The sequence below is a fragment of the Notolepis coatsorum genome (genome assembly GCF_963971535.1).
Source record: "Notolepis coatsorum genome assembly, chromosome: 13".
Classification (NCBI taxonomy): Eukaryota; Metazoa; Chordata; class Actinopteri; order Aulopiformes; family Paralepididae; genus Notolepis; species Notolepis coatsorum.
Window position 1 is genome coordinate 36,490,569 of NC_140177.1, and position 11,536 is coordinate 36,502,104.

The window sequence follows — 11,536 nt, forward strand, 5'->3', positions numbered from 1 at the left end:
ATTTTACATATATGTTCATTGTGTGAAAAGCTTATAACATGAAACACTCTAGAAAAATAGTTACAGATTTAGTGACTCGTTCACCCCTAGTCCCTTTTTCTACTCCCATCCACTTCAACGTTAAAACGGCATTTTTAAGCATTTTTAAATCTGCTCTTATTCGTTCAATTCTCGATATATCTTGCCATTCTTTGCATATTCCACGAGATAAGGACCTTGTAATTGCCGGGATGTGCTGTTACCGATGTAAAACTCATGGTGGCGTCATCGCTCCACAGATAACTTTGCCAAAATTCAGGGGGAGGTGAGTTAGGGCTGTGGCGGGCTGCCGGCTATTGAAACTCCGGACACAGGTTTTGTGGTGGTGGGGGGGGGGAGCGAGTGGATTTTCAAGACAGAACCAGAGGCGAACCGGACCGCGCAGTCCACAGCGCGCCACACGGCGAAAAACAAGACCCCCATAGCCGGCGCGCGCCAACGAGGAAGTGTCCTGGACGGATCAGGTCTGGTTCTCGTCCCACCAGCGAGGCGAGCCCAAGATTCCTGCCGCAGCAACATATGGAAGCGCCCGCAGCATATTTAGGTCAGTTGAGCACTTAGTAACGTTTTGCCTCAACGCCGTTTCTGGCCGAACTAGTCATCGAATCTTTAATATTTTTTTTTATTCGTATTCAGAGGTAATTCGTCGAGATATTTCTAATTGGTATTTATCAAAAAAAAATATGGGAAATATGGTCAAAAACAACATTTATCAGTTTTTTTCGAACCGCTGAGCGCTTAGTAACGTTCGCCTCAACGCCGTTTCTGGCCGAACTAGTCATCGAATCTTTAATATCTTTTTTGATTCGTATTCAGAGGTAATTCGTCGAGATATTTCTAATTGGTATTTATCAAAAAAAAATATGGGAAATATGGTCAAAAACAACATTTATCCGTTATTTTTTAACCGCCCGCAGTCAGTTGAGCACTTACTAACGTTTCGCCTCAACGCCGTTTCTGGCCGAACTAGTCTTCGAATCTTTAATATTTTTTTTTATTCGTATTCAGAGGTAATTCGTCGAGATATTTCTAATTGGTATTTATCAAAAAAAAATATGGGAAATATGGTCAAAAACAACATTTATCCGTTTTTTTCGATGAAAAAACACGTTCTATCAAACAAACACAGGTTTGAGTGGTTATAATTCATAAATATGAGTAATATGTTGAGAGATATATTGAGATTATACTATTACTGTTAATCATGGGTAGAAAAATGTTTTAAAAATAGTAAACAGGTAAAATTATATGGCTTTAAACATGATGTATCAAAAAGGACACCAATCCCCAGGGGTTTCCCCCATTGTTAGGCATGCACAAGGGTTAAAAGCTAAACGTGACCAAACGTCATTGCCTCGCGGGCACTTTCGAATTCTCTAGTACTGTAGATAGGGTTGCAATCATGGAAGAAGGAGATATTGTCGACTAGCTGGCTTGCTAGCTAACATTATGTAACGTTATGCGATTGATTGATTGAAAACTTTATTAACTACAACTTTATTAACTACGCAATGAAGGATATAGCACTAGTAAGTTAGAGGGGAAATTCGGATTCCGCTCTCGGATTCATTCATTGAGCAGCAACTTATTTTTCGCCGGCGGGACCTTTACTGGGGACCACTACACAGCACACCACTGTGGATATTCTGATTTAACAACAAATCTATCTGTCCAGGAGGACCACATTGACCAGGTAAGCCTGCAATGCTTTCGTGACTGCCATGCAACTCATGCAAGCCAGGGGCTCGAATACGCAGTCACTTATTCCTCCGTAGTAGCCAGGTTAATTTGCACCACCAAGCACTGCTTAAAAGCTACGGTGGGTCCAAAATATATCAGATATAAATTTCAAAGGTACCCAGCGTTCCATTAGGGTTTCACACACACACACGCGGCGGGGTTTGAAAGCTCGGCGTTGCTAATAAACATTTTAAATCATTTTTATAAACTGGTCAACACTGCTCAAAACTGCTGTATTTCCGTATTTTGGCTGCCTGGTGCGCCATCACAGCGCATGCGCATCATGCACCCAACGCCAAATGCAAATTATGATTACAGTGTAAGGTAGTAGTAGTTATGATTACAGTGTAAGGTAGTAGTAGTTATGATTACAGTGTAAGGTAGTAGTAGTTATGATTACAGTGTAAGGTAGGAGTAGTTATGATTACAGTGTAAGGTAGGAGTAGTTATGATTACAGTGTAAGGTAGTAGTTGTTATGATTACAGTGTAAGGTAGTAGTAGTTATGATTACAGTGTAAGGTAGTAGTTGTTATGATTACAGTGCATCGCAGTCACGAAAGGGGCTAGGTGACTGGTTGGTTTGACTGGCCGCCGAGCCATACTGTACATGTTGACTGCTTGGTTTGACTGACCGCCGAGCCATACTGTACGTGGTGACTGCTTGGCTTAAATATAAGAAAAAAGAAAAGAAAAGAAATAAAAATAAAAATATATATATATATATATATTAATAAAAAAAATTAATAAAGATTTTTGGCATCCTCTGTTAATTCTACCCACGCAACGCCACTGGAGGTGGGGTGCAGGATGCAGCTCAGGTCATTTCCACAGCAGCTGCTCTGGGTTTTTTCAGAAGGACTTGCGTCACTCGACAAGTGTCTGTTCTTCCCGTCGTTGAGAAATAATGCCGTTCTGTGATGTCAGTTTTTCCAAACAGAACCCAGAAAGAGGAAGGAAAACTAAAGTGTTCATTGCATGGCTTGCTTCACAAGCGGACGCTCTCACAGACTGTCTCACGATTTTATGTGGAGACACGTATTCGATTAGATGAGATTCAAATGTATTGTCATTACACAACCTCTCTACTACCTCTCTGCAACCTTTCTTACAGCTTCCAGTAGCCATGCTGGGCTGTAGGTGTAGAGTATGGCCTCTCGGTCCATGGCTCAGGTCAGACACAGTTCCACCTCCTGTAGGTGTAGAGTACAGCCTCTCGGTCCATGGCTCAGGTCGGACACAGTTCCACCTCCTGTAGGTGTAGAGTACGGCCTCTCGGTCCATGGCTCAGGTCGGACACAGTTCCACCTCCTGTAGGTGTAGAGTACGGCCTCTCGGTCCATGGCTCAGGTCAGACACAGTTCCACCTCCTGTAGGTGTAGAGTACGGCCTCTCAGTCCATGGCTCAGGTCGGACACAGTTCCACCTCCTGTAGGTGTACAGTACGGCCTCTCTGTCCATGGCTCAGGTCAGACACAGTTCCACCTCCTGTAAGTGTACAGTACGGCCTCTCGGTCCATGGCTCAGGTCGGACACAGTTCCACCTCCTGTAGGTGTACAGTGCGGCCTCTCAGTCCATGGCTCAGGTCGGACACAGTTCCACCTCCTGTAGGTGTACAGTACGGCCTCTCGGTCCATGGCTCAGGTCAGACACAGTTCCACCTCCTGTAGGTGTACAGTGCGGCCTCTCGGTCCATGGCTCAGGTCAGACACAGTTCCACCTTCTGTAAGTGTACAGTACGGCCTCTCAGTCCATGGCTCAGGTCAGACACAGTTCCACCTCCTGTAGGTGTAGAGTACGGCCTCTCGGTCCATGGCTCAGGTCGGACACAGTTCCACCTCCTGTAGGTGTACAGTGCGGCCTCTCGGTCCATGGCTCAGGTCGGACACAGTTCCACCTCCTGTAGGTGTACAGTGCGGCCTCTCGGTCCATGGCTCAGGTCGGACACAGTTCCACCTCCTGTAGGTGTAGAGTACGGCCTCTCGGTCCATGGCTCAGGTCGGACACAGTTCCACCTCCTGTAGGTGTAGAGTACGGCCTCTCGGTCCGTGGCTCAGGTCGGACACAGTTGCACTTCCTGTTGCAGGACAAGAAAGAGGAATGCATTCTGGGAAATGAAACCACAGAGTAGAATATCTTCATCGGAACTTTCGAAACGTTCTGCAAGTAGCTTTGCATTCCTTTACCAATCACCTCTTTTCAGATCAAGCATGTCCATGCCGCTCCCTCTTCTGCTAACTGGACTGATTGACTGTTACATTTATTTATGTATTGGTTTATTAGTTTATTTATTTATTTATTCATTCATGTATTTAATATGTATTAATATGTATTAATGTATTAATTCATTTATTAATGTAGTTATTAATTAATTAATTTATCTATATATATCTATCTATCTATCTATCTATCTATCTATCTATCTATCTATCTATCTATCCATCTATCCATCTATCCATCTATCCATCTATCCATCTATCCATCTATCCATCTATCCATCTATCCATCTCTCTCTCTCTCTCTCTCTCTCTCTCTCTCTATCTCTCTCTGTCTCTCTACCTCAGATAGCAGAGGGCATGGCATACATAGAGAAGAAGAACTACATCCACAGAGACCTGAGAGCTGCCAACGTCTTGGTGTCTGAGAGTCTCCTTTGTAAGATCGCTGACTTCGGCCTGGCCAGGGTGATAGAGGAAGACCAGTACAAGGCCAGAGAGGGTACAGTATAAACCCTTTACCTGCACACAAACCAGTACACGACCAGAGAGGGTACACTTAGTCTAAACCCTTTACCTGCACACAAACCAGTAGTCGCCTGAAGTCACCAGCTACAGTGTTTTCTCGCCATGGCGACGTAACGAATTGTCAACAAGTCAAGTCAAGTCAAGAATTGTATTTGTCACGGCATACAAGCATACAGTGAAATGCGGGGGGTCATCCCGCAGCGATTGTGCAATAATACAAGTAATAAGAATAGGAATGAGAATAAGACATTTGTGCAATAATACAAGTAATAAGAATAAGACATAACAGGTATAATGTACATAAAATTTACAAAAAGCATGGTAAGACATGCTAAGGTCCTGCTATACTATACAATCTACAGTTATACTATGTGTCCTTATGCTAACTTGCTATATCCATCTATTTACTATACAAGAACCGCTCCCATTCTTTTTCATTTTAAATTTTTTTAAGTGACCTTTTCATCAGGTCCTGTCATGTTTCCAATCTCTCTTTACTTTACATCTCTTTACTTTACCTCTCTTTACTTTACCTCTCTTTACTTTACATCTCTTTACTTTACCTCTCTTTACTTTACCTTTACTTTACTTTACATCTCTTATTCTCTTCACATAAGCTTCACAGAACTCTGATTACCTGCTGAAAATTACAATCTGTAATGTTTTTACCTATTTCTCCCATCCCCCCAATTTAGTCGTCCCTCCTAGTCGTCAGCCTGGGGAGGGTGTAGACTACCTCACGTCTCCTCTGTCAGCCTGGGGACGGTGTAGACTACCACATGTCTCCTATGTCAGTCTGGGGAGGGTGTAGACTACCACATGTCTCCTCTGTCAGCCTGGGGAGGGTGTAGACTACCTCACGTCTCCTCTGTCAGTCTGGGGACGGTGTAGACTACCACATGTCTCCTATGTCAGTCTGGGGAGGGTGTAGACTACCACATGTCTCCTCTGGAGGGTGTAGACTACCACATGTCTCCTCTAGGGTGTAGACTACCACATGTCTCCTCTGTCAGTCTGGGGAGGGTGTAGACTACCACATGTCTCCTCTGGAGGGTGTAGACTACCACATGTCTCCTCTGTCAGTCTGGGGAGGGTATAGACTACCACATGTCTCCTCTGGAGGGTGTAGACTACCACATGTCTCCTCTGTCAGTCTGAGGAGGGTGTAGACTACCACATGCCTCCTCTGTCGGTCTGGGGAGGGTGTAGACTACCACATGTCTCCTCTGTCAGTCTGGGGAGGGTGTAGACTACCACATGCCTCCTCTGTTGGTCCGAGGAGGGTGTAGACTACCACACGTCTCCTCTGTTGGTCCGAGGAGAGTGTAGACTACCACACGTCTGCTCTGTCGGTCTGGGGAGGGTGTAGACTACCACATGTCTCCTATGTTGGTCTGGGGAGGGTGTAGACTACCACACGTCTCCCCTGTTGGTCTGAGGAAGGTGTAGACTACCACACGTCTCCTCTGTTGGTCCGAGGAGGGTGTAGATTACCACATGTCTTTTCTGTCAGTCTGGGGATGGTGTAGACTACCACATGTCTCCTCTGTCAGTCTGGGGAGGGTGTAGACTACCACATGTCTCCTCTGTTGGTCTCAGGAGGGTGTAGACTACCACATGTCTCCTCTGTTGGTCTGAGGAGGGTGTAGACTACCACATGCCTCTGTCCGTCTGGGGAGGGTGTAGACTACCACATGCCTCTGTTGGTCTGGGGAGGGTGTAGATTACCACATGCCTCCTCTGTTGGTCTGGGGAGGGTGTAGACTACCACATGCTCCAACTCCATAGTGAAGTTTGCGGACGACACAGTGGTGGTGGGGCTGATCTCTGACAACGACGAGAAGGCCTACCGGGAGGAGGTTGATGCACTGGAACGCTGGTGTCAGGACAACAGCCTGCTCCTGAACATTGGTAAAACCAAGGAGCTGATCGTGCATTTTAGGAGAACACAGCAGGGGACACACACACCACTGTGGATAAACGGGGCTACCGTGGACAGGGTGAGCAGCTTCAAGTACCTGGGGGTCCACATCTCAGAAGACCTGACATGGACAACACACATAGACTCAGTCGTAAAGAAGGCGAAGCAGCGCCTCTACCACCTGAGACAGTTAAGGAAGTTCAGAGTATCGGGGAAGATACTCCAGTCCTTCTACTCCGGAGCTGTAGAGAGCATCTTGACTGGAAACATCACTGACTGCTATGGAAACAACACAGCACAGAAGAAGAAGGCCCTACAGAGAGTGGTGCGCTCAGCTGAGCGTACTCCGGGTATTGCACTACCACCCCTGCAGGTCTTATATAACAAGAGGTGCAAATCCAGAGCCTGCAGAATAATGAAAGACCCTCACCACCCCAACAACAGCCTGTTCAAGCTGCTGCGGTCAGGCAAACGCCTGCGTACACCAGCAACTAGGACAGAGAGACTTCGGCTCAGCTTTTCCCCCCAGGCCATCAGAGTCCTGAACACTGAACTCTCCACACACAAGCACACATGAGCACACACACAACACACACACTGTATACGCTCACACACTAACAGTCACTTTAGCATGAACACACACACATGCTGCACACGCTCACACTTAACGGTCACTTTACACAATGAAAAGGACACTTTAAAAAAAAAGAACGGGAGTGATTCTTGTATAGTAAATAGATGGATATAGCAAGTTAGCATAAGGACACATAGTATAACTGTAGATTGTATAGTATAGCATTGTATAGTAGTTTACATAAGACCCAGTGCCTCATCCGTAGCGTATTGTATTGCACTGTATCGCAGGACCTTAGCATGTCTTACCATGCTTTTTGTAAATTGTATGTACATTATAACTGTTATGTCTTATTCTTATTACTTGTATTATTGCACAAATGTCTTATTCTCATTCCTATTCTTATTACTTGTATTATTGCACAATCGCTGCGGGCATGACCCCCCGCATTTCACTGTATGCTTGTATGCCGTGACAAATAAAACTCTTGACTTGACTTGATGTCTCCTCTGTTGGTCTGGGGAGGGTGTAGACTACCACATGCCACCCTTCAAACAAATCATGATCTGTTGTCACTAGGGATGCACCGAATGGGAAATTCTTGGCCGAAACCGATACTGAAAATAGGAAACAGTTGGCCGAAAACCGAATGCCGAAAGGCCGAAAATGATTAATATAAATATATATATAATGTATTTTTTTTCTTTTTTTTTAGTTACCTGATTATGGCAAAAGACATGATTATGGCAAGATTTTACCTAAATAATATTAATAATCACTTATAATAATAAGTCACATTATGGGCCCATAAAACATTTATTCTGCACTTTTGAATGCATACATTAATTCCAGACTGACTGCTGAAAGATTGTACAATTTAAACATTTTCTCTTTGCATACAACAAAATGTGCATTAAAGTCAAGTGCATTTTCTTTTCTCTGTAGGATAACTACAACAAAGTGCATTCAGAACAAAGCCAAGGTGCTTTAAAACTGCATAAAGATGGGGCGCCCCAGTGGCGAACCACATAGCTCGCTCAGCCGCGACACGGCCGACCCGGGTTCGACTCCCGAACCCGTCGTTATTTGCCGAATGTCTTCCCCCCACTCTGTCTCCCATTCCTCCTCTGTCTCTCTCTACTGGACTGCCCAGTAGAATAAATAAAACGCCAACAAATTATATAAAAAAAAAAAAAACTGCATAAAGATCTGCATAAAGACACACACACAGGACTGTTGTATTTACTACATCTCCCGTGACTCTTAGCGGGGGATGACGTAGCTTACGAGAGACGGGTCAAAGAGGAATGGAAGCATTGTTAGCTAGCTTAACGCTAACGTTAGTTCAAAAGGTTTTAACCGCAACGGGCATATAGTAATGGCGAGGATATAAAGCATGTTAAAGACGCATTTATTGGATGCGTTGCTCGCGGAGTTTACATAGAAACAGCGCGACTCCCAAGAGGAGTTAGTTATCACAGGCTGCAGAACGCAGGAAGAGCTGCCAAGCTGCTCACGTTACACGTTGCGCGTCATCACAACAACACTTTAGGTTACGAACGTTACGTAACCCTGTTCTTTGACATTCTGTGATATATTTTCGGTGCTAAAACCCTTTCGGCCGAAAGCCGAAAGTGCCTTTAACCATAAATGGTGATTGTAGAACTGTATAAAAGCAACATCACACTGGAGGTTGTGCTGTTATACTGAACATCAGCACTCACATTCACCCATTCACTCACACATTCACACACCGACGGCGGAGGCGACCATGCAAGGTGCCGACCTGCTCATCGGGGTTAAGTGTCTTGCTCAAGGACACTTCGACACGCTGCCGGGAGGAGCTGGAATCAAACCGGGAACCTCCGGATTACCTGACGACTGCTCTACCTCCCGAGCCGCCGTGTGTATGAGAGCACAGCCTCCAGTGTGATGTTGCTTAAGTAACAGTAATACATTACAGTTTGTAATCATATTACACTATTTATTTTCTCAACGCCACAAAACTTGAATGTGGAAACAACCTGACAACAGAGTCTCTGTTGTGATCTGGTCTCTGGTTCTTTTGGTCTCTGGTTCTTCTGGTCTCTGGTGCTTCTGGTCTCTGGTTCTTCTGGTCTCTGGTTCTTCTGGTCTCTGGTTCTTCTGGTCTCTGGTTCTTCTGGTCTCTGGTGCTTCTGGTCTCTGGTTCTTCTGGTCTCTGGTTCTTCTGGTCTCTGGTGCTTCTGGTCTCTGGTTCTTCTGGTCTCTGGTTCTTCTGGTCTCTGGCTCTTCTGGTCTCTGGTTCTTCTGGTCTCTGGTGCTTCTGGTTTCTGGTGCTTCTGGTCTCTGGTTCTTCTGGTCTCTCTTCATGCAAATGAGGAAACCATGGTCTCTCCCAGCAACCTTCCTGTGTGATTTGGCCCGTTTCCAAGCGCAGGGTGGATCTACTGTAACGGCACTGTGTCTGTTTGTATGCAAATGTGCTTCACTGACTCAGATCCAAACACTTCATGGTAGTATTCCAGTTTAAACCACGATACAGATGGTAATATCATGTTATAATCCAGTTTAAACCACAATACAGATGTGAATATCATGTTATAATCCAGTTTAAACCACGATACAGATGGTAATATCATGTTATAATCCAGTTTAAACCACAATACAGATGGTAATATCATGTTATAATCCAGTTTAAACCACAATACAGATGGTAATATCATGTTATAATCCAGTTTAAACCACGATACAGATGGTAATATCATGTTATAATCCAGTTTAAACCACAATACAGATGGTAATATCATGTTATAATCCAGTTTAAACCACGATACAGATGGTAATATCATGTTATAATCCAGTTTAAACCACGATACAGATGGTAATATCATGTTATAATCCAGTTTAAATCACAATACAGATGGTAATATCATGTTATAATCCAGTTTAAACCATGATATAGTAAAAGATTTAATGTGAGAAAGATTAGGAGAGAGAGAGAGAGAGAGAGAGAGAGAGAGAGAGAGAGAGAGAGAGAGAGAGAGAGAGAGAGAGAGAGAGAGAGACTAAAAGCCATAGATGTTTTTAAGTAAAGTTTGTTTACCTGATTTGTAGGAGTGTAACGATGCGACCTCACAACGATTAATTTCGATTACGATTATTCAGGCAACGATTCAATGCATCATGAAATCTCTTCATTTGACCACGATTCGATTCGATACATTTTCGATTAATTCTCGATCAGTTAATTCCCCAACAAATTTTGAATACACAAATGTGGCTGGGGGAACTGATTCACTCAGCATGAATGGACTATAGGTCAATAAAAACAATATACAATTTTCTTTAATTTTTTTTTTCGATTAATTTAGATTATAATCGATTCTAACATTTTCAAATCGATGCACTTGAATCGTCACATTAGAATTGATGCATTTCGATTAATCGATGCATCGTTACACCCCTACTGATTTGTGACCTTGTCTGTGTAAACCTCCCTGGTACATCCTGTAACTGTTTTTTTTTTATTTATCTATGTTTATCTGATGGTTTGTTGATGATCTGTTTTCCTTGCATTTTCTTCTTTTCATTATATTTTTATTGATGTGTAATTGTTGTGTTATTTATTTTAAATGGCATCAACTCCACGTCATTGTGAATGAGTGACAAGCTGATTCTGCAAGTTAAAATAAAGGTCTGAATGACTGTGTGTGTGTGTGTGTGTGTGTGTGTGTGTGTGTGTGTGTGTGTGTGTGTGTGTGTGTGTGTGTGTGTGTGTGTGTGTGTGTGTGTGTGTGTGTGTGTGTGTGTGTGTGTGTGTGTGTGTGTGTGTGTGTGTGTGTGTGTGTGTGTGTGTGTGTGTGTGTGTGTGTGTGTGTGTGTGTGTGTGTGTGTGTGTGTGTGTGTGTGTGTGTGTGTGTGTGTGTGTGTGTGTGTGTGTGTGTGTGTGTGTGTGTGTGTGTGTGTGTGTGTGTGTGTGTGTGTGTGTGTGTGTGTGTGTGTGTGTGTGTGTGTGTGTGTGTGTGTGTGTGTGTGTGTGTGTGTGTGTGTGTGTGTGTGTGTGTGTGTGTGTGTGTGTGTGTGTGTGTGTGTGTGTGTGTGTGTGTGTGTGTGTGTGTGTGTGTGTGTGTGTGTGTGTGTGTGTGTGTGTGTGTGTGTGTGTGTGTGTGTGTGTGTGTGTGTGTGTGTGTGTGTGTGTGTGTGTGTGTGTGTGTGTGTGTGTGTGTGTGTGTGTGTGTGTGTGTGTGTGTGTGTGTGTGTGTGTGTGTGTGTGTGTGTGTGTGTGTGTGTGTGTGTGTGTGTGTGTGTGTGTGTGTGTGTGTGTGTGTGTGTGTGTGTGTGTGTGTGTGTGTGTGTGTGTGTGTGTGTGTGTGTGTGTGTGTGTGTGTGTGTGTGTGTGTGTGTGTGTGTGTGTGTGTGTGTGTGTGTGTGTGTGTGTGTGTGTGTGTGTGTGTGTGTGTGTGTGTGTGTGTGTGTGTGTGTGTGTGTGTGTGTGTGTGTGTGTGTGTGTGTGTGTGTGTGTGTGTGTGTGTGTGTG

At 44.2% G+C, this 11,536-nt stretch overlaps 1 protein-coding gene across 1 annotated transcript in view; it reads left to right on the forward strand.

The window, feature by feature from the left end:
• lyn (LYN proto-oncogene, Src family tyrosine kinase) overlaps positions 1-11,536 on the forward strand; it is a 129,954-nt gene that overhangs the window by 107,541 nt on the left and 10,877 nt on the right. The window contains exon 11 of the mRNA XM_084327984.1: positions 4,343-4,496. Coding sequence (XP_084184110.1) covers positions 4,343-4,496 — 154 coding nt within the window. The remainder of the gene's footprint in view (positions 1-4,342; positions 4,497-11,536) is intronic.